General features: G+C 43.9%; 2 protein-coding genes across 2 annotated transcripts in view; one reads left to right on the plus strand and one right to left on the minus strand.

Moving 5' to 3' along the window:
• Positions 1 to 3,044, minus strand: part of pop1 (POP1 homolog, ribonuclease P/MRP subunit) — a 77,161-nt gene extending 74,117 nt beyond the window's left edge. The window contains exon 1 of the mRNA XM_041190308.1: positions 2,924 to 3,044. The gene's annotated coding sequence lies outside the window, so the exon portion shown is untranslated. The remainder of the gene's footprint in view (positions 1 to 2,923) is intronic.
• Positions 3,045 to 3,166: 122 nt separating this feature from the next.
• Positions 3,167 to 23,535, plus strand: rida (reactive intermediate imine deaminase A homolog). Its single transcript, XM_041190309.1, has 6 exons — positions 3,167 to 3,325; positions 11,626 to 11,731; positions 13,454 to 13,508; positions 14,848 to 14,916; positions 16,734 to 16,789; positions 23,258 to 23,535. Exons 1-6 carry the CDS (start codon positions 3,261 to 3,263, stop codon positions 23,330 to 23,332), a joined length of 426 nt encoding a protein of 141 aa, XP_041046243.1. The 5' UTR covers positions 3,167 to 3,260; the 3' UTR covers positions 23,333 to 23,535.
• Positions 23,536 to 24,449: the final 914 nt, after the last annotated feature.

Consider the following 24,449-nt stretch of genomic DNA (forward strand, 5'->3'; position numbering starts at 1 on the left):
AAGACTGAGATGAGAAGGAATTTCTTCACTCAGAGGGTGGGGAATCTTTGGAATTTTCTACCCGAGGGCTGTGGAAGTTCAATCATTGAGCATATTCAAAACAGAAATCAATGGGGGTAGGATTAGTAAGTTTGCGGATGACACAAAAATTGGACGAGTGTTTATTGTGAGGTTGAGTGTTTTGGGCTACAGGAAGATATAGATGGGATGGTCAAATGGGTAGATAAGTGTCAGATGGAATTTAACTCTGAAAAGTGAGAGGTGATACACTTTGGAAGGAGTAATTTGACAAGGAAGTATTCAATGAATGGCATGACATGAGGAAGTTCTAAGGGACAAAGGGACCTTGGCGTGTGTGTCCATAGATCTCTGAAGGTGGAGGGGCATGTTAGTGGGGTGATGAAAAAGGCACATGGGACATTTGCCTTTATCAATCGAGGCATAGGTTACAAAAGTAGGGTGGTCATGTTGGAGTTGTATAGAACCTTGGTGAGGCCACAGCTGGAGTACTGTGTGCAGTTCTGGTCGCCACATTATGGGAAGGATGTGATTGCACTGGAGGGGGTGCAGAGGATATTCACCAGGATGTTGCCCGGGATGAAACATTTAAGTTATGAAGAGAGTTTGGATAGACTTGGGCTGTTTTCGTTGGAGCAAAGAAGACTGAGGGGCGATCTGATCAAGGTGTTAAAGATTATGAGGGGCATGGACAGGGTGGATAGGGAGCAGCTGTTCCCCTTAGTTGAAGAGTCAGTCATGAGGGAACATAAGTTCAAGGTGAGGGGCAGGAGGTTTGGGGGGATGTGAGGGAAAACATTTTTACTCAGAGGATGGTGATGGTCTGGAATGTGCTGCCTGGGAGGGTGGTGGAGGCGGGTTGCCTCACATCCTTTAAAAAGTACCTGGATGAGCACTTGGCATGTCATTACATTCAAGGCTATGGGCCAAGTGCTGGTAAATGGGATTAGGTAGGAAGGTCAGGTGTTTCTCACGTGTTGGTGCAGACTCCATAGGCCGAAAGGCCTCTTCTGCACTGTAATTCTGTGAATAGATTTCTGGATACTAATGACATCAAGGGATATGGGATAGTGCAGGGAACTGGCATTGAGATAGATGATCAGCCATGATCTAACTGAATGGCTGAGCAGGCTTGATGGACTGAATGGCTTACTCCTGTTCCTATGTTCTTCAGGTATTTACTGTATAATGGTTACAAATCAAAGCGAAGGGCATTCAGCATCTTTAAGATAAACAAACTTCCAAGCCTAATGCAGAGTTTAAATGTGTTTAAAGAATATTTCATAAAATTATGCAATAAAGATAGAACAGTACGGAACAACTTGGCCCTTGTTCCATTCATAGGAGCAGGAGTAGGTTATTTAGCCATTCCAAGCCTGTATCTCCACTGAATGGGGCCATGGCTGATCACTCTTCATACAGTGCACACTGCAACACAACAATCGTACACAAAAAAAAAAATCCCTGCAGTATTCTGTTGTCACAGATGAAAAGCAAGGATTTTAGCCTTTAACGTGATACTTAAAAAAGCAATCTCAGGCAACCATTGGTGAGTATTCAACAATCCAGGGTTGGAAAGACAGAGGAACAAGGTAAATGAAATAAGCTTATATTAATTAGTAACTTGCAGATTCTATTAGTGACCTTTGCAACAGTCGTTGTGAGCAAGTTGTAAAACTGACCAGTTTGCACTCAGGCTGGAGGCAGCGGTATCAAAATGTGGTGCCGATACAAGGGACTTGAAACGTTAACTCTGTTTCTCTCTCCACAGCTGCTACCAGACCTGAGTTTTTCCAGCAATTTTATTTTATTTGTTAACCACTTTCTGTTAAAGGCTTTAAACTCTGTCAACATCCTGGGGGTTATTATTGACCAGAAACTGAACTGGAGCAGCCATAAAATACTGTGGCTACAAGAGCAGGTCAGACGCTGGGAATTCTTTAGCAAGTAACTAACTCCCAACTCCCCAAAGCCTATTCACAAGGCACAAGTGGAATACTCTGCACTTGCCTGGATGAGTGCAGTTCCAACAACACAAGAAAATTGACAATATTCAGGAAAAAGCAGGCCACTTGATTGACACCACACCCACTATCTTCCACTCCCTCTACTACCAACGGTGGTCACAAGATGCACTGCAGCAACTCACCAAGGATCATTTATAGAATCTTCCAAACCCACGACCTCTACCACCTTGAAGAACGAGGGCAGGAGATGCATGGGAATACGACCGCCTGCAAGTACCCCTCCAACCCACACGCCATCCTGACTTGGAAATATATCGCCGTTCCTTCACTATTGCTGGGTCAAAATCCTGGAACGCCCTCCCTAACAGCACCTATGCCTACACCACACGGTCTGCTGCGGTTGAAGGAAGCAGCTCACCACCGCCTTTCTCAAGGGCACTTAGGGATGGACAGTAAGCGCTGGCTCAGCTAGAGGCACCCACATCCCAATGAAAGAATTACAACAAAAAAAAATTAGCTCTCATATTTGAGTACCAATTAAGCATCTCCTTCTTAGGAGGATCATCACCTAACCTCCACTCAGAGGTGTATTTGTATTCTTCCTCACCCTGTGCTTGCTATCTCCAGAGGACAGGCACAGACAGACAGACAGGCATCAGGTGAGGATCTGATGTCTTGCAACACTCTCGCTTTAAGGTGATGCGTGACGAATTGAGAACCGGCAACAGGATTAGGGCGCGTGCGCCAAACCGTTGCGGCAGCACCACGCCTGCGCGAATGTGTTAGCCGCATGCGCAATGCGTCAACGAATGGAAATTGGAGCAGCTTTACCCTGCACCAGGGACGCCGCAATAATCTCAGTTTCGTAACCGTACTTTATCAGGAAAACATCCGAAATGATCTGCCGAATCCGGTCACATTTACAAACAAAAACCTACCGAGGCTCTCGACTTTTTTTTTTGACCGCAGTTCTCCGTTCAGGTACCGGACACTGCAGTCAAGCAGTGAACCGCGCGAGCCGACTCAGTCCAACCGTCAACCACGTGAGGAGGCTCAAACCCCTCCTCAAGCGACGGGTCAGGCACTGCGGCTGCGCAGAGGTGGGGGTGGGCGGGCTCGAGCGAGCGTGCGTGCGTACGTGTTGAGGGGCATTCAGGGAAATGCGTACAATTGGGACTACAAATCCCGAACCGCAGCGCGCCCTGGTGCCGCATGCGCGGTATTTGACACACAGGTCTGGTGGACTGTCGGGGTTTGGAATCTCGCTGGGAGGGAATGGCAGCGTTTGTGAGGAGGATCATCAGCACCACCAAGGCACCGGGGGCAATCGGCCCCTATAGGTAAATCCTACTCAACAGCTTCCAATGGGCGGTGGAGTGAGATTAGATAGTTTTTTTTAAACAATACTATGGGTTGAAACTGTTGCATTCCTTGTACAACAGTTGCATTTAGAACTAAAACTCCATTGCAACACTTCAGAAGCACTTAATTGATGGTAAAGTATTTTGGCTTGGAAGTCCTGCATAATTGCAAATTCTTGCTTTAAAACAAGTAGCTGTGCCCAACTGTAAAATAGAAAGTTCCAAAGAAGTAGAACGTTCCAAAGAAGAGTCATGTTGCACTCTTGTGTGTTTCTCTGTACAGAAGCTGCCAGCCGCCAGATCTGCTGAGTTTTTCTCGCACTTTTTTTGTTTCAGGCCTCCAGCATCTATAACAAAAACAAAAATAAATACTCAGCAGGTCTGACAGCATCTGCGGAAAGGGACACTTGACGTTTCGAGAAGGGTCGTGCGGACTCGAAGCGTTAACTGTGTCCCTCTCCGCAGATGCTGTCGGACCTGCTGAGTTTTTCCCGGTGTTTTTGTTTTTGTTCTAGATTTCCAGCACCCGCAGTATTTTGCTTTTATCTTCAGCGTCTATAATTGCTTTTATTTGAGCAACCTATGAAGGACAGTTGCCTTCCCCACCGACCCCGCTCCGTTCAACTCCGTTCGAGTGCATTAATTGTGTGTCAGGAAAGCAGAACTTGCATTTCCACCATGCATTCATTGACTAAACTGTTATAAAATTCAAACACCAGTACACAGAACAGTGTGGTCCACAAGTGTTTTTGGCAGCCATAATGTTCTGACAATAGTATACTCCAAAGGTCACTTTGCTTTAATATTAATCTGACCATGGAAGCGAGGATGGTATCGACAATGGCTACCAAACGGGTTTATACTTACACTCCCAAGGCTCCAGTTGGACTTGGAATTTACAGGTACCATAGAAAGGCATAACATTAGTGTGTTGAAATAAAGTACTTTTGTTTTGAGTGTAACACTGATGGTCAGATTTACTTTATATTGTTATAACCAGGTTAACAGGAGCGAACTGACTCCTCTCTTTGTCCCACTTCTGAGTTGATTATAAACAGAGTTTGAATTTAAAAGGAAGGGAATATTGTAGATTTAATATATATTTAACTTGTATAGCTTGGTTCAAAAAATAAGCCAGCTGTGTAATTTAAGTTAACGAGTAAAGAGTTAGTTTTATTGCTAAAACTCACTCGGGTAAAGATGCAGCAATTATTAACGAAAGGTTTAAAATGTACAAATATATCAAACTACCCACTAATGTAGAAACAGCACAATAGATGGCGTAGTGGTATTGTCACTGGGCTAGTATCCCAGAGACCCAGGTTAATGCTCTGGGGACAAGGGTACGAACTCCGCCACTGCAGATGCCTGTTGGGTTTCAATAAAAAGACTCAATAATAATCTGGAATTAAAAGTCTAATGATGACCTTGAAACCATTGTTGTAAAGACCCATCTGGTTCACTAACTGGAAGGAAGTCTGCCATCCTTACCTGGTCTGGTCTGGCCTACATGGGACTGCAGACTCTCAGCAACGTGGTTGACCTCTGAAATGGCCCAGCAAGCCACTCGCTTGTATCAAACTACTACAAAGTCTCAAAAAAGGAATGAAACAGGATGGGCCATTTGGCATTGACCTAGGCAACAGAAACGGCAACGGCAAACTCGACCCTGCAAATTCCTGCTTACATCTGGGGGCTGGTGCCAAAATTGGGAGAGGTGTTTCATGGACTAGTCAAGGAACAGCCTGGTAGAGTCATCCTCATGGAAAGGAGAGGTTGAGTAGGTTGGGCCTGTGCTCATTGGAGTTTAGAAGAATGAGAGGTGGTCTTATTGAAACATATAAGATTCTTAGGGGGCTTGACAGGGTAGATGCTGAGAGGTTGGGAGAGCCTAGGACCAGAGGGCATAATCTCAGAGTAAGAGGTCACCCATTTAAAACTGATAGGAGGATTTTCTTCTCTGAGGGGAGGTAATCTGTGGAATTCTTTACTGTAGAGGCTGGGTCATTAAGTATATTCAAGGCAGGGATAGACAGATTTTTAATCCGTAAGGGAATCGAGGGTTATGGGAAAAGGCAGGAGAGTGGTGTTGATTATCAGATCACCCGTGATCTCATTGAATGGCGGAGCAGACTTGACGGGCCGAATGACCTATTTTTGCTCCTACGTCTTATGGTCTTGTGGTAATCATAACTTACAGATAATGTCCCAGATACCCAAGGATCGTGATGATGGTATGTCCTGTCACTCTGGAAGGACAGATCCCACAGAGGTGGAGGCACAGTGGTATACAGTCGGGAGGGAGTTGCCCTGGGAGTCCTCAACACCGACCTGGACCCCTTGAAGTCTCATGGCATCAGTTCAAACATGGGCAAGTAAACCTCCTACTAATTACCACGTAACACCCTCCCTCAGCTGATGAATTAGTGCTTATCCATATTGAACGCTACTTGGAGGAAGCACTGCGGGTGGCAAGGGTGCAGAATGCACTCTGGGTGGAGGACTTCAATGTCCATCACCAAGAGTGGCTTGATAGCACCACTACTGACTGAACTGGCCAAATCCTAAAGAACCTAGCTGCTAGTTGGGGTCTGCGGCAGGTGGTGAGGGAACCAATAAAAGGGAAAAACATACTTGACCTCATACTCACCAACCTGCCTGCCGCAGATGCATCTGTCCGTGACAGTATCAGCAGGGGTGACCACCGCACAGTCATTTTGGAGACAAAGTCCCGACTTCACATTGAGGATACCCTCCAACGTGTTTGTGTGGCACTACCACTGTGCTAAATGGGATAGATTTAGAATAGATCTAGCAAGTCAAGACTGGGCATCCATGAGGCGCTGTGGGCCATCATCAGCAGCAGAATTGTACTCGAACACAATCTGTAACTTTATGGCCTGGCATATCCCCCCACTTTACCATTACCATCAAACCAGGGGAACAACCCTGGGTCAATGAAGAGTGCAGGAGGGCATGCCAGGAGCAGCACCAGACATACCTAAAAATGAGGTGTCAACCCGGTGAAGCTAAAATACATGACTACTTGCATGCCAAACAACGGATCAGATCTAAGCTCTGCAGTCCTGCCACACCCTGTCATGAATGGAGGTGGACAATTAAACAACTCGCTGGAGGAGGCGGCTCCACAAAAATCCCCATCCTCAATGACGGGGGAGCCCAGCACATCAGTGCAAAAGATAAAGCTGAAGCATTTGTTACAATCTTCAGCTAGAAGTGTTGAGTGGATGATCCATCTTGGCCTCCTCCGGAGGTCCTCAGCATCACAGATGCCAGTCTTCAGCCAATTCGATTCACTCCATGTAATATCAAGAAATGGTTGAAGGCACTGGACACTGCAAAGGCTATGGACCCTGACAATATTCCAGCAATAGTACTGAAGACACGTGCTCCAGAATTTGCTGCGCCCCTAGCCAAGCTGTTCCAGTACAGCTACAACACTGGCATCAACCTGGCTTTGGGGAAAATTGCCCAGGTATATCCTGTGCACAAAAAGCAGGACAAACCAACCTGGCCAATAACCGCCCCATCAGTCGACTGTTGATTATCAGTAAAGTAATGGAAGGGTCACCAACAGTGCTGTCAAGCAGCGCTTGCTTAGCAATAACCTGCTCACTGATGCCCAGTTTGGGCTCCGCCAGGGCCACTGAGCTCCTGACCTCATTAGCCTTGGTTCAAACATGGACAAAAGAGTTGAACTCCTGAGGTGAGAGTGACTGCCCTTGTCATTTGACCAAGTATGGCATCAAGAAGCCCTAGCAAAACGAGTCAATGGGAATTGGGGAGAAAATTCTCTGCTGGTTGGAGTCATATGTAGTACGAAGGAAGATGGCTGTGGTTGTTGGAGGTCAGTCATCTCAGCACCAGGACATCATTGCAGGGGTTCCTCAGGGTAGCATCCTAGGCCCAACCATCTTCAGCTGCTTCATCAATGACCTTCCTTCCATCAAAAGGTCCGAATTGGGGATGTTCGCTGATGATTGCAGGATGTTAAGCACCATTCATGACTCCTCAGTTACTGAAGCAGTCCATGTCCAAATGCTGCAAGACCTGGACAATATCCAGGCCTAGGCTGACAAGTGGCAAGTAACATTTGCACCACACACGTGTCAGGCAATGACCATCTCCAACAAAAGAGAACCCAACCATCACCCCTTGTTGTTCAATGGCATTACCATCACTAAATCCCCCACTATCAACACCCTGACCAGAAACTGAACTGGACTAGCATTTAAATACTGTGGCTTCAAGAGCAGGCCAGAGGCTAGGAATCGTGCAATGAGTAACTCACCTCCTGACTCCCCAAAGCCTGTCCACCATCTTTAAGGCACAAGTCAGTATTGTGATGGAATGCTTCCCACTTGCCTGGATGAGTACAACTCCCACAACACTGAAGAAGCTTGACACAGTCCAGGACAAAACAGTCCACTTCATTGGCACCACATCGATAAACATTCACTCTGTCCACCACTGATGCACAGTAGCAGCAGTGTGTACCATCTTCAAGATGCAGTGCAGGAATTCACCAAGGTTCCTTAGACAGCACCTTCCAAACCCATGACCACTACCGCCTAGAAGGACAAGGGCAGCAGTTAGATGGGAACACCACCACCTGGAAGTTCCCCTCCAAGTCATTCATCATTCTGACTTGGAAATATATTGCTGTTTTTTGGTCAAAATCCGGGAACTGTCTTCCTAATAGCACTCTGGGTATACCTACACCACATGGACTGCAGTGGTTCAAGAAGGCAGCTCACCACCACCACCACCTCAAGGGCAACTAGGGATGGGCAATAGATTCTGGCCTTCTTGAGCCGCTGCGGTCCATGTGGTGTAGGTATACCCATAGTGTTGTTAGGAAGGGAGTTCCAGGGTTTTGACCCAGTGACAGTGAAGGAGCAATGATTTTTTTTCCAAGTCAGGATGGTGAGTGACTTGGAGGGGAACTTCCAGGTAGTAGTGTTCCCATCTATCTGCTGCCCTTGCCTTTCTAGGTGTCAGTGGTCTTGGGTTTGGAAGGTGCAGTCAAAAGAGCCTTAGGGAATTTCTGCAGCGTATCTTGTAGATGGTACACAGTGCTGCTACTGTGTGTCAGTGGTGGAGGGTGTGAATATTTGTGGATGTGGTGCTAATCAAGTGGACTGCTTTGTCCTGGACGGTGTCAAGCTTCTTCAGTGTTGTGGGAGCTGCACTCATCCAGGCAAGTGAGGAGTATTCCGTCACTCTCCTGACTTGTGCCTTGTAGATGGTGGACAATCACTGGGGAGTCAGGAGGGAGGTGAGTTCTCATCGCAGGATTCCTAGCCTCTCATCTGTTCTTGTAGCCACAGTGTTTATTTGGCTAGTCCAGTTCAGTTTCTGGTCACCCCAGGATGTTGATAGTGGGGGATTCAGTGATGGTGAGACTGTTGAAGAGATTCTCTCTTGTTGGAGATGGTCATTGCTTGGCACTTGTGTGGCATGAATGTAACTTGCCACTTGTTAACCCAAGCCTAGATTATTGTCCAGGTCTTGCTGCACTTGGCATGGACTGCTTCAGTATCTGAGGAGTCGTGAATGGTGCTCAACATTGTGCAATCATCAGTGAACACCCCCACTTCTGACCTTATGATGGAAGGAAGGCCATTGATGAAGCAGCTGAAGATGGTTGGAATGAGGACACTAGCCTGAGGAACCCCTGAAGTGACTGACCTCCAACATCCACAACCAGCTTCCTTTGTGCTAGAAATGACTCGAACCAGTGGAGAGTTTTCCCCCTGATTCCCATTGACTCCAGTTTTGCTAGGGCTCTTTAATGCCACACGGTCAAATGCGGCCTTGATGTCAAGGGCCGTCACTCTCATCTCTCCTCAGGAGTTCAGCTCTTTTGTCCATGTTTGAACCAAGGCTTAATGAGGTCAGGAGCTGAATGGCCCTTGCGGAACCCAAACTGGGCATCAGTAAGCATTCTGCATCATGCACATTCCCATTTTCCTTTGCCACAATTTGGGCAGCTGTGTCTTGGTGACTCTTTATTATTTGTTCTTGGGATGTGAACATCGATGAGAAGACTGGCATTTATTGCCCATCAGAGCCATTTCAGATGGCATTGAGTCAGATACAGGCCAGAATGGGTAAGTAAGACAGATTTCCTCCCTGATGTGCATTACTGAACCAGATGGGTTTTTACAACAATCCAGTATTATTAATGAGACTAGCCTTTTATTCCAGATTTATTAATTAATTGAATTCTCTCAGCTGCGCTGGTGGGAATTGAACTCCTTTCCAGAGCATTATTCCAGGCCTTTGGATTACTGGTCCAGTAACATTACCACTATGTTACCACCCCTCTTGGCCTAGGCCTTAAGCTCTGGAACTCCATCCCTGAACCTCTCCACTTTGCTACCTCTTTCTCCTCCTTTCGGACTCTCCTTAAAAACCTACATCTTTGACTAAGCTTTTGGTTACCAGTCCTTATATCACCTTGTGTGGTTCGCTGTTAAACTTTGTGTGAAGACACTTTGTGTGAAGCCCCTTGCAATGTATTACTCTATTAAAGGTGCTATGGAAATGTAAGTTTTTGTCGTGCACTCCCACGTTGTACATTGCCAGCATATATGCACCCATATTAGGGAAGAAAAATTCCACATCTGCCCTCAATTCCTAAAGAGATACTGTAGTGTTTCTGTAGTATAGTGGTTGTCACATTCGCCTAACATGCAAACGTCCCTGGTTTGAAACAGTGTGGTAATGTTACAAAGGTTCCACTTTAGAGGTCTTGTGGCACAGTGGGTAGCATCCCTGCCTCTAAGCAGACACTCTGCGTTTGAATCCCACTCTAGAACATGTTGGCCAAGGAAGGCATGTTCCTAACATGGCCAAACAGGAGGAGTATCAACTTGTAAATCATTCCCACATAGACCAAGGGCAGGAGGTAAGAGTGGGAGAGATTCTTGGTCATCATGTGATGGAAAGAAATTGGAACCTCTACTATCACGATCCATAGCTCAGGACTACAACATGCATATAAACAGACACTAATTGTCAATGGTGGGTTGAAAAGTTTGGAGCTATATATTTGTCATGTCGTGAATAAATCTAAAAATGAGTAAAGATTGACTTCTGTCTCCTCCTCCACTATCTGGCTGTAAGACATTTAATACTAGGGTGGGGTGGGGTTACTTATTGCAATAAAAATGTTTTCATTGGGTTCTGCAATTATCTATCACAAATTGAATACACCTTTAGTTGTGCAATATGTACAGTCGGTCTGTAGTTGTGCAATATGTACAGTCGGTCTGTAGTTGTGCAATATGTACAGTCGGTCTGTAGTTGTGCAATATGTACAGTCAATCTGTAGTTGTGCAATGTGTACAGTCGAGATTTTACAATGTTCATTTTTGGCCTGTCTTATGTTTATCGTTCAATATTAATAGTGTTTAACAAATCTGTTCAATTACCAGTGCCATGTGATCGGTGGGAATAGATGAGTGCCGATTACAGATGCATCACTTTTTATTAAATTATTTATTTTAATTGTTCTTCAATCCTCTATAATTTTCTTTCCTACCTCCGTATTCTCATCTACCGACCCTATCTCCTGTTATTCTGGGGTTTAGTTCCACAGTCATCTTGCCAAAGTGGCTGTTCTTCATCTCTGAGCTATGTTGGCTTGGGTTTTGCAGTCAGCAGGGAGGGAGTGGTGCTAATTGTTCACTTCATCCACTGACATTTGCCCACAGAGCTTCTGCTAACTTTAGAGCCAACACTTGCTCCAATCCGATGTCTGATCCCACGCAGTGCCCTCTGCAGGGGTCTGTGAACAGATCAAACTTCTTCAGTCAATCAGATTGAAGAATCCTTACTAAAATGAGCGGAGTCTAAACCAGGAAGTATAAAGCAAGAAATGCAAATTAAATTTAAATGATGTACAAAAAGCGAAATGAAGATTGGGAAAGGCACATGAGATTAAGGGCGAGAGAGATTGGGTCAGAAAAAGGAAAATAAATGAATTAGTTTTAAAATCTTCAACACTAAGTACTAAAGCAAGTTAGTTTACACTTGCAAAATTAAACTTTTAGGGCTAGAGAGGTTGTTCATGAGTAATTATCATGTCATTAAAAGTTCACTTACTGCTGAATGGGACAGCCTTAACTTTTTCTGGGATGTTTAGTGGAGATAGAGAGGCAGAGGGAATTCCTGTGTCTGGGGCCTCTGCCTTCTGTTCTATTGTGTGGTGTGCTGTATGACTATGAACATTTTGTAAATGTATTTTATAGCCAAGCAGTTGTGGTGGATCGAACCATGTACATTTCTGGGCAACTGGGGTTGGATCCTGCAACTGGGCAGCTTGTGGCTGGAGGAACAACACAGGAAGCCAAGCAGGTAATGTCTTGGCTTCATTAACAATAAATTCCTGGCCCAATTCATACTGTACCTTTTGAATCATAGAGGGCATTGGGCCTAATGAGTCCATGTTAGCTCTTTCAAAGAGCATTCCGGTTAGTTCCAATCACCTTTTTCCCTATATCCATGCAGTGTTTTTCTCCTTCATGTATTTATCTAATGCCATTTTGAAGCCAAGATTGAATCTCCATCCACCACGCAGTGCATTCCAGATCAGAACCGCTCGTTATGTAAAAACATTTTTCCTCGTGTTACCTCTGGTCCTTTTGCCAATCACCTTAAATCTATGCCCTCTGGTTATCAACTCTTGAGCCATAAGGAACAATTTATTTTTATTTACCCTGTCTAAACCCTTCATAATTTTAAACACCTCTATCAAATCTCCTCTAACCTTGCCTGCTTTTAGAGAATCAGCCCCAGCTTCTCCAATCTACATAACTGTAATCCCTCATCCCTTTCTAGCAAATTTTTTCTATACCCTGTCCAAAGCCTTCACCCTTCCCAAAGTACAATGCCTAGAATTAGGCATAATACTCCAGCTGGGGCTGAAGTAATGTTTTAATGATACTGTATAAATTGTTCTGACTGTCAAGAAAACAAGAAATTGTAATGTCTTTTGGTAATATCACTAAATATTTCTTGTGTACTGGAAAACAGGATATTGGGGCTTGTAAGTCTGATAATTGGAATAAGAGACAGAATAACCGCAAGAGTCTAAAGCCAACAGTAAGAAATGGTTTTGATATATTAGTGAACCAAGAGGAACTTCAATCAGAATTTTACATAAAGCAATAACAGGAGTAGTTTTGAATTGAGTTGTTTTATGTCAAAGGGGGATATATGCAGATTGTAAAAGGTGCAAATAAGTAAGGTAAAGATCAGGTAAATTTACTTTTTTAAAGCCTAAGAGCCAGAGTAAAGAAACCAGTTTAATCAATTCTGGGAAGAAACCATTTCTGAAGACACTGGTTGAGATAATAGAGAGATGAAAGGGAAGGAATGCATTTAAGGAAATACTAAAGCCAATGTGGAGGTAGCTATTTAGATCTCCCAGAAGGCAGCAGGATAGCTGGCCAGAAGTCTGGGAAGTAGTATAATTGCATCTTTACTGCATGTGAGAGTATAAGCTAAAATATACATGTTGGTAATTAAAGGTTTATTGAAAATACAACATAGGCAGAGGCTCCCAAGTGTAAGCCAGTCCTGTTGACCAGGTCACAAGTGGGTTACATTCTGTTAAACTACTGGTTTTCTGCTCTGATATCAAACATAACTAATCTGTTTAAAAGAGAGAATCAGCTTTTTTTCACTGGAGCTACCCAGCTAGGTTTGATGAAATCTGAGAATTATTTTCATGGTTCATTAATAATTGATACTTGATGCCCATTGCCAATACAATAACGTGGGCATGTTTTGAATCATTATGGTCTATAACCTAATCTTTGAAGGATAGTTGCAAGTTTGAGCTTGCAGACTGATCTTTAATTATGAAACATTTCACAATCCAAGACTTTGACATAAATTAATCTTCACTTTTTGGAAAGCTTGTGTCTATTTAAATGATTTGCAATCTGAAAAGAGATATGAGTGAGGAAAATCATTTATTAACAGATTATAAGGTTCCAAGCACATTTGCATAGAATAATGACAGTGAAGAAATAACTAATCATCTGAACTAATTTGTAATGTTCTCTGTGGCAGGCACTCATCAACATGGGAGAGATCCTCAAGGCTGCAAACTGTAACTATGATAATGGTATGAGGCTAAAATGTGGCGCTCCCCCTGAACAGAGCCAACAAGAGCTTTTTCAATCATAAACCAGGATACCAAAAGTAGAGAGGAAATAACCAAAACATGTTAAACGATTTGTGCTTTGTAAGGAATAACGTCAAATCTAGTTTCAGCTGGAACTGTGAGGAAGAAATGTGAGGTCTACATTTAGGGAGGTCAAACAGTTACAGGGATTACAAAATGGAATATACTCAGAGGGGTAGATGAAGTGAGAGATCTTGGTGTACAAGTGCACAGGTCCCTGAAGGCAACAGTTTAAATAGACAAGGTTGTAAAGAAGGCATAAGGAATGATCTCCTTCATTGGCAGAGGTATAGAATATAAAAGTAAGGATATAATGTTGGAACTGTATAAAACACTGGTGATGCCACAACTGGAGTATTGTGTGCAGTTCTGGTCACCACATTACAGGAAGGACGTAAAAGCTCTGGAGAGAGTGCAGAGGAGGTTTACAAGAATGTTGCCAGGGTTAGAAAAGTGTAGCTATGAGGAGAGATTGGATAGGTTGGGGTTATTTTCCTTGGAACAAAGAAGGCTGAGAGGTGACTTGTTGAGGTGTACAAAATTATGAGGGGAATAGATAGAGTGGACAGGATAAAATTGTTTCCCTTGATGGAGAATTCTAGAACCGGGGACATAGATTCAAGATAAGTGGCAGAAGGTGTAGGTGGGACATGAGGAAAACCTTTTTTATGCAGAGGGTAGTGGGTGTCTGGAATTCACTGCCCAAGTTGGTGGTAGAGGCAGAAACTTTAAACTCTTTTTAAAAAGTACCTGGATCTGCACCTAAAGTGCTGTAAGCTGCAGGGCTATGGGCAGGAAGGTGGGATTAGAGAGGGCACCTGGGTGTCCTCGGGCTGGTATGGACAAGATGGGCCACATGGCCTCCTTCTGTGCTGTAACCTTTCTATGGTTCTAACTGGGAAGTTTAAAATGAAAACAAAATACTGTGGATGCTGGAATTCCTGAAATAAAAACAGCACTTGTGGAGAAAGAAACAGTTCATGTTTCTGGTCGATGACCTTTTAATCAGAACTGTGAGATCATTGACCTGACATGTTAACTGTTTCTCTCTCCCTGCAGATGCTCCCTGATCTGGCATTTTCTGTTTTCGTTTAAATCTACTTAATGAAGTGATGTACTTTGTGTGGCAGTGCTGAATTTACTGTACAATCTGGCAGAGAATATTGCTTAAACTGTGCTTTGGGAAGATAGATATTTTAAAGAAAATGCTTAAAACGTTGACATGTTAACTTAGATTTAATTTTGAACACTTACAAGTTTTTTTTTTAATTTGTCATAGTTGTAAAAACAACTGTTCTTCTGGCAGACATCAACGACTTCAATTGTGTTAACGATGTTTACAAGCAATGTGAGTATAGATCTCGTGTTTCTATATCTTTATAATGCAAGTGTAAAAACAGATAAAATAGGAGCAGAGTAGACCTTTTGTCATCTCAAGCCTGCTCCAGCTAAATTTTTACCTCAGCTCCACCTTATCCTCGTATCCCTTGATACCCTTGGTATCCAAAAATCTATCAATCTCAGCCTTGAATCTACTCCGACTGAGCAATAACAGCCTCAATTCCAAAGGTTCATAACCCTCTGAATGAAGAAATTCCTCCTCATCTCAGTCCGAAGTGCTGATCCCTTATTCTGCGACTGACGCCTAGATTCTAGATTCCCCATCCGGGGTAAATAGCTTTTTTCATTATTTCGTGGGATGTAGGTGTCGCTGGCTAGGCCAACATCATTGCCCATCCCTAATTCCCCTTGAGAAGGTGGGTGGTGAGCCGCCTTCTTGAAGCACAGCAGTCCATGTAGAGTAGGTACACCCACAGCGCTGTTAGGAAGGGAGTTCCAGGATTTTGACCCAACGACAGTGAAGGAACAGCAATATATTTCCAAGTCAGGAGGGTGAGTGGCTTGGAGGGGAACTTGCAGATGTGGTGTTCCCATGCACCTGCTGCCCTTGGTCTTCAAGGTGGTAGAGGTCACAGGTTTGGAAGGTTGAAATAGCTTTGGTGACTTATGCAGTGCATCTTGTAGATGGTACGTACTGCTGCCGCTGTGTGTTGGTGGCAGGGAGTGAATGTTTATTGTGATGGGTGGGGTGCAATCAAGCAGGCTGCTTTGTGCTGAATGGTGTTGCACTGATTGTGTGTTGTTGAAACTGCACTCATCCAGGCAAGTGGAGTCACACTGCTGACTTATGCCTTGTAGATGATGGACAGGCTTTGGGAAGTCAGGAGGTGAGTTACTCAGGATGTGAGCCTTTCAGCATCTGCCCTGTCGAGCCCCTGAAGAATTCTGTTTCAATGAAATCGCCCCTCCGTAGGAACACGGAGCAGGAGTAGGCCATTCGGGCCCTCGAGCCTGCTGCACCATTTAATAAGACCATGGCTGATCTGATAGTAACCTGAAATCTGCATCCCACCTACCGCTGATAACCTATCACCCTTGCTTACCAAGAAGCTATCCACCTCTGCCTTAAAAATATTCAAAGATTCTGCTTCCACCGCTTTTTCAAGAACAGAGTTCCAAAGACTCATGACCCTCTGAGTGAAAAAAACTCACCTCATCTGTTTTAACTGAGCGACCCCTTATTTTTAAACAGTAACCCCTAGTTGTAGATTATTCCACAAGAGGAAACATCCTCTCCACATCCACCAAACCAAGAGCCCTCAATGAAACTTTGATGAAATCACTCCTCATTCCTCTAAACTGTAAGGACTTGGGCTGTGCAATCCCAGAAATCAGTCTAGGGAACCCTTATTGCACTCGCTCTAAAGCAAGTACAGATCTCATGTTTGTACATGAGAGATTTGGGGATTAATAACTCCTTGAATTATAATCCCTGACAGTGAATCGTACTTTAGCAGTGATATTTAACTGTGATACTGAAAGAATTTCCTACTGACAATCAGAAATAGGACCTCCATCTGACTTATTTCAATTGTATAAAACACATTGCTCTTTGTGACCAACACGCTTTTCTTTTAATTTACTATGGAGTGGCTGAGGAGAATAGTATAGATGCGTTTAAGGGAAAGCTAGATGACAAAAAAAGGCACAGAAGGGTAAGAGGAGGCACTTGTAGGACCCTAAATGCTGGTGTAGAGCACTTGGGCAGAATGACCTATTTCTAAACTGTCAATCCTGTGTGAATAAGACTTTTTTTTCTCTCAGATTTCAAGACCAACTTCCCAGCCAGAGCTGTCTACCAGGTTGCTGCATTACCACGGGTAAGCTGTTTTTGTTTTTTTCACTCATTCATGGGATGTGGGCTTCGCTGACTGGGCCAGCATTTATTGCCCACCCCTAGTTGCCCTTGAGAAGGTGGTGGTGAGCTGTCATCTTGAACTGCTGTTGTGGTGTAGGTACACCCACAGTGCTGTTAGGAAGGAAATTGCAGGATTATGACCCAGTGACAGTGAAGGAATGTAGTACATTTCCAAGTCAGGATGGTGACTAACATGGAGGGGAACTTCCAGGTGGTAGTGCTCCCATCTCTCTGCTGCCATTGCCCTTCTAGATGATACTGGTCGTGGGTTTGAAAGGTGCTATCGCAGGAGCCTTGTTGAATTCCTGCAGTGCACCTTGTAGATGGCACACACTGCTGCTGTACGTTGATGGTGGAGGGAGTGAATGTTTGTGGATGTGGTGCCAATCAAGTGCGCTGCTTTGTCTTGGACGGTGTCAAGCTCCTTGAGTGTTGTGGGAGCTGCAGGTGAGTGAGGAATATGCCATCACGCTCCTGAATTGTGCCTTGTAGATGATGGACAGGCTTTGGGGAGTCAGGAGGTGAGTTACTCGCACGATTCCTAGCCTCTGACCTGCTCTTGTAGCCACAGTATTTATGTGGCTCGTCCAGTTCAGTTTCTGGTCAATGGTAACCCCCAGGATGTTGATAGTGGGGGATTCAGTGATGGTAATACCATTAAACATCAAGGGGTGATGGTTGGATTCTCTCTTCTTGAAGATGGTCATTACCTGGCACTTGTGTGACATGAATGTTATTTGCCAGTTGTCAGCCCAAGCCTAGATATTGTCCAGGCCTTGCTGCATTTGGATATGGACTGCTTTAGTATCTGAGGAGTCGCGAATGGTGCTGAACATTGTGCAATCATCAGCGAACATCCCCAATTTTAACCTAGATGGAAGGAAGGTCATTGATGAAGCAGCTGAAGATGGCTGGGCCGAGGGCACTACCCTGAGGAACTCCTGCAGTGATGTTTGGTGACTCAATGGCTTGTACTGGTGAGCTGACCCAAGGCATTTAATCGTGAGGGAAAAATTTGGAAGTGTAAGAAGATTGGGAAGAAAAATTGGTCTATGGACATGTTCATAATCAAATGGCACTCTTTTTAATGTTTTGCCCTGTATCTCTTCCTTCAGGATGTTACAAATCCACTGCAAGTTCAATCTCTGAACATAAATCAGCATTTCAATTTCCTGCATGGATCTAACTTTGAATCTGAAAATTTAGCTTTAAGTTTTGTTTGCATGTTTTCCCCCAATCCTTGCAAGAACTTCCTTGTATAAAAAAACCCTCTCAGTGATGTTCTTGCTTCCCAGCAAGTCTTTCCTTAATGTCAGCTGGACCCTCCATCCACTCAGACTTCCCCTTTTGTCCCCTGGCAAACTACTGCTTCTTACCCATTTCGGATGGATGGATGGCTGGCTGGCATGTAGCGTGGCCGTGGTGCTAATAATATAGTGCAAGCTTTATCCTTGCGCTTGCTCTCAATCTCCCACCTGCTTGGAAATACACTCAAGATTAAAAGTAACCTCCATGAGTTTAAACCCTAACAAGGCAGGTTGTGAAATTGAATTCAGTAAAACTGTGTAGGCAGAAGGTCTAATCTCTCTAATAAGAAATCCTGCAAGCCTCAGTTCCCCCAGCAGTTTAGAGAACTCGTGTGTTTGCTCTGAAGGTGAAGTAATAGTGAGTGGAGAGATATCAGTTGATGAAAAGCATCTAGTGAATGCTAGGAAGTCCACCAGAAGAAAACTGTTTGAAACTGAGCTAACCCAAGCAAGAAACCTTGGTGTTGAAACGGTGGTAAATCTTCACTGGGGTTTTTTGTCCACAAGGGTTACTAGGATAAAAGGAATAGTGAGTTTGAATCATTTTCTGGTACCTGTATTGACATCTTTCCAACCTTCTGTCTTGTGTAAAATATAGTTCACTTTTTCTTGTTTAATAAACATTTTATTCTTTATGTTAAAAGTATACTAGCAGACTCGTGTGAATGTGTTCTGTGACTGACCTCCATGTTTTCTAAAAAAACAAAGTTAGGATCTACCAAACCAGGTATCACTCTGGGATCTGAATTGCCCAGTATTAACATCAGCTGGGATCATAACAGAAAAACATTTCTCCTCGTCTGTCTTAAAAGGGAGACCTCTTAGCGTTAAACTATGTCCCTGAATTCTAGTTTCCCCCACAAGAGGAAACATCCTCTTAGTATTCACCTTATCCAGTCCCTTCAAGATTTTATATGTTTCAATAAGATTACCTCTCATTCTTGAAACTCCATTGGGTATCGGCCTAACCTGTTCAATCTTTCTTTGTAAGATCCATCCCAGGAATGAGTCGAGTGAATCTTCTCTGAACTGTTTCTAAAGCAATTATTTTTCAATATCAGTACACAGTACTGCAGATGTACTTTCCTCCAGGGAATTCTGCAGTTCTCTTATCTGAATGTTGACTTCAACAACTTTTGTTTTCCTAGTGGAGGGCATGGGACATTACTGTCTGGAGTAGGTGAAGTGGTTTATATTGAGGATAGACACCCTGGCAGAAGAAACTTGGCTGACTGGAGGCTGACAACCCAGGGTGTTGGGCATACGGGGAGAAGGTGGAGTAGTGGTAATGTCATTGGATTATAAATTCAGAGCCAATGCCCTGGGTTCAAACTCCACCATGGCAGCTGGTGGAACTTAAATTCAGTTAATAAATCTGGAATATAAAGCTAGTCTGCGATGATGACATGAAACTATCATCGATTGTTGTTAAAAACCCATCTGGTTCATTAATGTCCTTTCAGGAAGGAAATCTGCCCTGACCTGGTCGGGCCTACATATGACCCCAGATCCCCCACAGCAAAGTGCTTGTTGCTTACTTGCCCTCTCAAATGGTCTAACAAGCCGCTCAATTTTCTTGTTGATGAAATATTAACAAAGATGTCTCATTAAGCAAAACAAATGGGAAGATGCCATAAAAGGGTTTATACATATCCCACATTCAAAGTAATAAATCTCTCAGACACTTCTTCAAAGCGGTAATGTGATCTCTCAGAATACATTTGTAATACTTATAGGTTGGAAAACCATCTCTGCCTTTAAGCATTTAAGTATCAGAGAACTGGGCTTATACAGTAAGTCCCCTTGGACATTTAAAAAAAAAAAATTTCTTGGGATTTGGGTGTCGCTGGCTAGGCCAGCACTTTATATTGCCCATCCCTAATTCCCCTCGAGAAGGTGGTGGTGAGCTGACATTTTGAACCACTGCAGTCCATGTGGTGTAAATAGACCCACAGTGCTGTTGGAAGGGAGTTCCAGGATTTTGACCTAGTGACAGTGAAGGAACAGTGATATATTTCCAAGTCAAGACAGTGTGTGACTTGGAGGGGAACTTGCAGGTGGTGGTGTTCTACCCTTATCTTTCAAAGTGGTAGAGGTTGTGGGTTTGGAATGTGCAAATGCTTCAGCCCTATCTTTTGCCCTGATGTGCTAGGCTCCCCTATCAATGAGGTTGGGGATATTTGTGGGGCTGCCTCCTCCAATGAGTTGTTTAATTGTCCAACACCATTCATGCCTGGATGTGGCAAGGCTGCGGAGCTTGGATCTGATCCGTTGGCTGTGGGATCGCTTGGCTCTGTCACATGCTGCTTATGCTGTTTGGCACACAAGTAGTCCTGTGTTGTAGCTTCACCAGGTTGACAGCTCACTTTTAGGTATGCCTAGTGCTGCTACTGGCAGGCCCTCCTGCTCTCTTCGTTGGGCCAGGGTTGATGATCAAGTTTGATGGTAATGATAAGAGTGGAGGATATGTCAGACCATGAGGTTACAAATTGTGTTCGAGTACAATTCTGCTGCTGGTGATGGCCTAGATCATCTCATGGTTGCCCAGTTTTGAGTTGCTAGGTCTGTTTGAAATCTATCCCATTTAGCACGCTGGTAGTGCCACACAATGGAACATATCCTCAAATGTGGAGACGGGACTTCATTTCCACAAAAACTGTTTGGTGGTGACTCTACCAATACTGTCATGGACAGATGCATCTGTGACAGGCAGATTGGTGAGGTCAAGTAGGTGTTACACTCTTGGTTCCCTCAGCGTCTGCTGCAGACTCAGTCTCGCAGCTATGTTGTTTAGGACTTAGCTCGCTCTGGACTGGTGCTACTGAGTCATTCTTGGTAATGGACATTTTAGACCCCACCAAGAGTACATTCTATGCCCTTCCCACTGAGCGTGCTTCCTCCAAATGGTGTTCAACATGGAGTACTGATTCATCAGCTGAGTGGGGATGGGGGTAATCAAGAGGTTTCCTTTCCCATGTTTGATCTGATGCCATGAGACTTCATTGAGTCCTGAGTCAATGTGGGGGAACTCCCAAGGCAACTCCTTCCTGATTGTATACCACTGTGCCATCACCTCTGCTGAGTCTGTCCTATCGGTGGGACAGGACATAGCCAGGGATGTTGATGGTGGTGCCTGCGAGATAGTCACACTCGCTGAATCATGTCTTGCATACAATGTCAGGCTGTTGCTTGACTCTGGGACATCCCTCCCAATTTTAGGCAAATCTCCAGATGTTAGTAAGGAGGAATTTGCAGGGTTGACGGGGCTAGGTTTGTCATTGTTAATTCTAGTGCCTAGGTTGATGCCAGGTGGCCCATCCGGCTTCATTCCTTTTTTTTTTAGGCTTTGTAGTGGGTTGATACAACTGAGTAGCTTGCATGGCCATTTCAGAGGGCATTTACAAGTCGACCACGTTGCTGTGGGTCTGGAGTCACATGCAGGCCAGACCAGGTAAGGATGGCAGATTTCCTTCCCTAAAGAGCATTAGTAACCCAGATGGGTTTTTATGATAATTGACAGTGATTTTGTGGTTACCATTAGATTAGTCTGGATGGTTAATTCCATATTTTTTAAGTGAATTTAAATTCCACCAGCTGCCTTGGCAGGATCCGAATCCATGTCCCAGGGCATTAGCCTGGCTCCATAGATTAGTCCGGTGGCATTACCACCAGGCCCCCCCCCCCTTCCTAAATACTACAATGATGGGATTAATTTTCTCAGCTTGCCATGGTGGGATTGGAATTCATGACTCCCTGTGCTCGTCTGGAAAAATAACCACGAGGCTGCTGTAACTTGTGTTTCTCTGCCGTTTGCAGCCTGTCACTTCAAATTTTAGTATTTGCTGTCATTCTTGTTTTTCAGCTATGTCTCATTGTTCCCAATTGGCAATAAGCATTAAGAAAACAAGGAAATTAAAACGTGTGCAGGTTGTTTTGCTCAATTAGTTAACCATTCAATTACCAAGTTGTATCCACTTGAAGGGAGTCCAAAACCAGGGACCATCTATTAAAGCTAGCCACTAATGAATCCAGTAAGGAGTTCAAGTTAACTTCTTTACCCAGAAAGTGGTGAGAATCTGGAACTAGCTTTTTATTACTTCCTTCACAGGATTCGGGTGTTGCTGGCTAGGCCAGCATTTATTGCCCACCCTCTAATTGCCCGTGAGAAGATGGTGGTGAGCCATTGCCTTGAACCACTGCAGCCCATGTAGGTGCACCCACAATGCTGTTAGGAAGGAGTTTCAGGATTTTGACCCAGCAGCACTGAAGGAACGGCAATATTGTTCCAATTCAGGGTGATGTGTGGTTTGGAGGGAAACTTGCAAGTGGTGGCATTTCCATGCATCTGCTACCCCTGCCCTTCTAGATGGTAAGGGTCATGGGTTTTGAAGGTGCTGTCGAAGGAGCCTTGGTGAGTCTACATGGAGTAATTGAGGTGAATAGCATAGATACATTTAGGGTGAAGTTTTTAGAAAAGCACAGAGGGAAAGGAATAGGACCACCTGGCATCGACCTAGGCACCAGAAATGGCAAACCCAGCCCTGTCGACCCTGCAAAGTCCTCCTTATTAACGTTTGGAGGCTTTTGCCAAAATCGTAGAGATGTCCCACAGAGTCGGGCAACAACCTGACATTGCCTGTAAGGTATGATTCAGTGAGTATTACTGTCCCGGACACCACCATCACCATCCCTGGGGATGGCTTGATCCACCAACAGAACAGACCCACCAGAGGTGGCTGCACAGTAGTATGCAGTAGGGAGGAAGTTGCCCTGGGAGTTCTCCATATTGACTCGACCCCATGAAACCTCATTGTATGAGGTCAAACATGAACAAGGATATCTCCTACTGATTACCACCTACCATCCTTCCTTCCCCATCTCCTCACCTCAGCTGACGAATCAGTACTCCTCCATGTGAGATAGGGCGGGAAGCATAAACTCCAGGATCGACCAGTTGGGTTGAATGGCCTGTTTCTGTGCTGTAAATTCTATGTAACTCAAAGCTTTCTAATCCCATAAGAATTTAATGGGTTGCACTGTGTTATAGAGTCCATGCCACTAACACGTGTTTGTATGTCAAATATTTGCCTTAGGTGTGATTTTACTTTTTTTCCCCTTTGCAGGGAGGCCGAGTTGAGATTGAAGCTGTGGCTGTAGTGGGGCCTATTGTGGAGGGGGCCGTGGATCAGAAGTTATAAATTGGAGACTGAAACTGTAGATACAAGGAAATCACTGTACTATGATTTTTTTTTTGTCTTGTATAGATCAATAATTTAAAGACACACTTTCAAAATTAACATTGTTCTTTTTTAAACCTTTAATTTAAACCATTGATTTTTGTAGCTAACAGTGCTTTATATCCAGTGATCAAAGTTTTGCAAAATACACAATGTGAAATGAAGCAACTGGACTTGTTTGTTTATTGGTGTCTTGCTCCTTGTTTTTGTCAAAAAATCTAGGCTGGCATTACAGTTCTGAGAAAAATACTGGAATGTTTTTCAAGTGAGATGCTAGACCAAGGTCCTGTCTGCCAATTCAGGTGGAGGTGGAATTCCCTTTTGGCAGTACTTGAAGGGGTACACAGGTCTTCTAATATTCCTCCCTTATTCATCCACCAGTGCCAGAAGCAGAATAAGCATATAGTTGAACTTTACATTCATTTGAGGGAGAGAAGAGTGGGCCTGAGATTAGTATTTTAAACTTAAATAAGGGCAATTATAAAGGCTTGAAAACAGCTAGCTAAAGTGAACTGGCAAATGAATCTACGGGATAGGTCAAAAGAGATGCAGTGGAAAACTTTTAAAGGGATATTTTGGAATACATAGAACAGAAACATTTCAATGAGAAAAAACTTCCAGGGGGAGGATTCAGCATCCCTGGTTAACTAAAGTTAAAGATAGTATCAAACTTAAATGGGTGGCAAGTCAGAAGATTGGACAGAATATAAAGAACAGCAAAGAATGACAAAAATATGAATAAGGAGGGAAAAAAATAGTAAGAGAGGAAGCTAGTTAGAAATGGGAAGGTGGATAGTAAGTTTCCATGGATATTTTTTATATAAGGAAAATGTTAAAGTGAGCGTTGGTCCTACAGAAAGAGAATCTGGGGAATTAATAATGGAAAATAAGGAGATGGCAAATGAATTAAACAGATATTTTGCATTGGTCTTTATTATAGAGCACTCCAGTAACATCCCAGAAATAGCTGTAAATTGGGACATAGAAGTCAGGAAAATTATAATCACCCGCGAAGTGGTGTTGAGCAAATTGTTGAAAATGCCGGCTGACAAGTCCTTGGGTCCTGATGGACTTCACC

The sequence above is a fragment of the Carcharodon carcharias genome, chromosome 6 (assembly GCF_017639515.1).
Source record: "Carcharodon carcharias isolate sCarCar2 chromosome 6, sCarCar2.pri, whole genome shotgun sequence".
NCBI lineage: Eukaryota > Metazoa > Chordata > Chondrichthyes > Lamniformes > Lamnidae > Carcharodon > Carcharodon carcharias.

What these genes read in the sequence shown, in the direction of transcription:
- rida (XM_041190309.1), top strand. Translation starts at nt 3,261, where the DNA reads ATGGCAGCGTTTGTGAGGAGGATCATCAGCACCACCAAGGCACCGGGG. An exon ending in GGGGCAATCGGCCCCTATAG is followed by an intron (nt 3,326 to 11,625) that starts GTAAATCCTACT and finishes TGTATTTTATAG; the next exon opens with CCAAGCAGTTGTGGTGGATC. An exon ending in AGGTTGCTGCATTACCACGG is followed by an intron (nt 16,790 to 23,257) that starts GTAAGCTGTTTT and finishes TCCCCTTTGCAG; the next exon opens with GGAGGCCGAGTTGAGATTGA.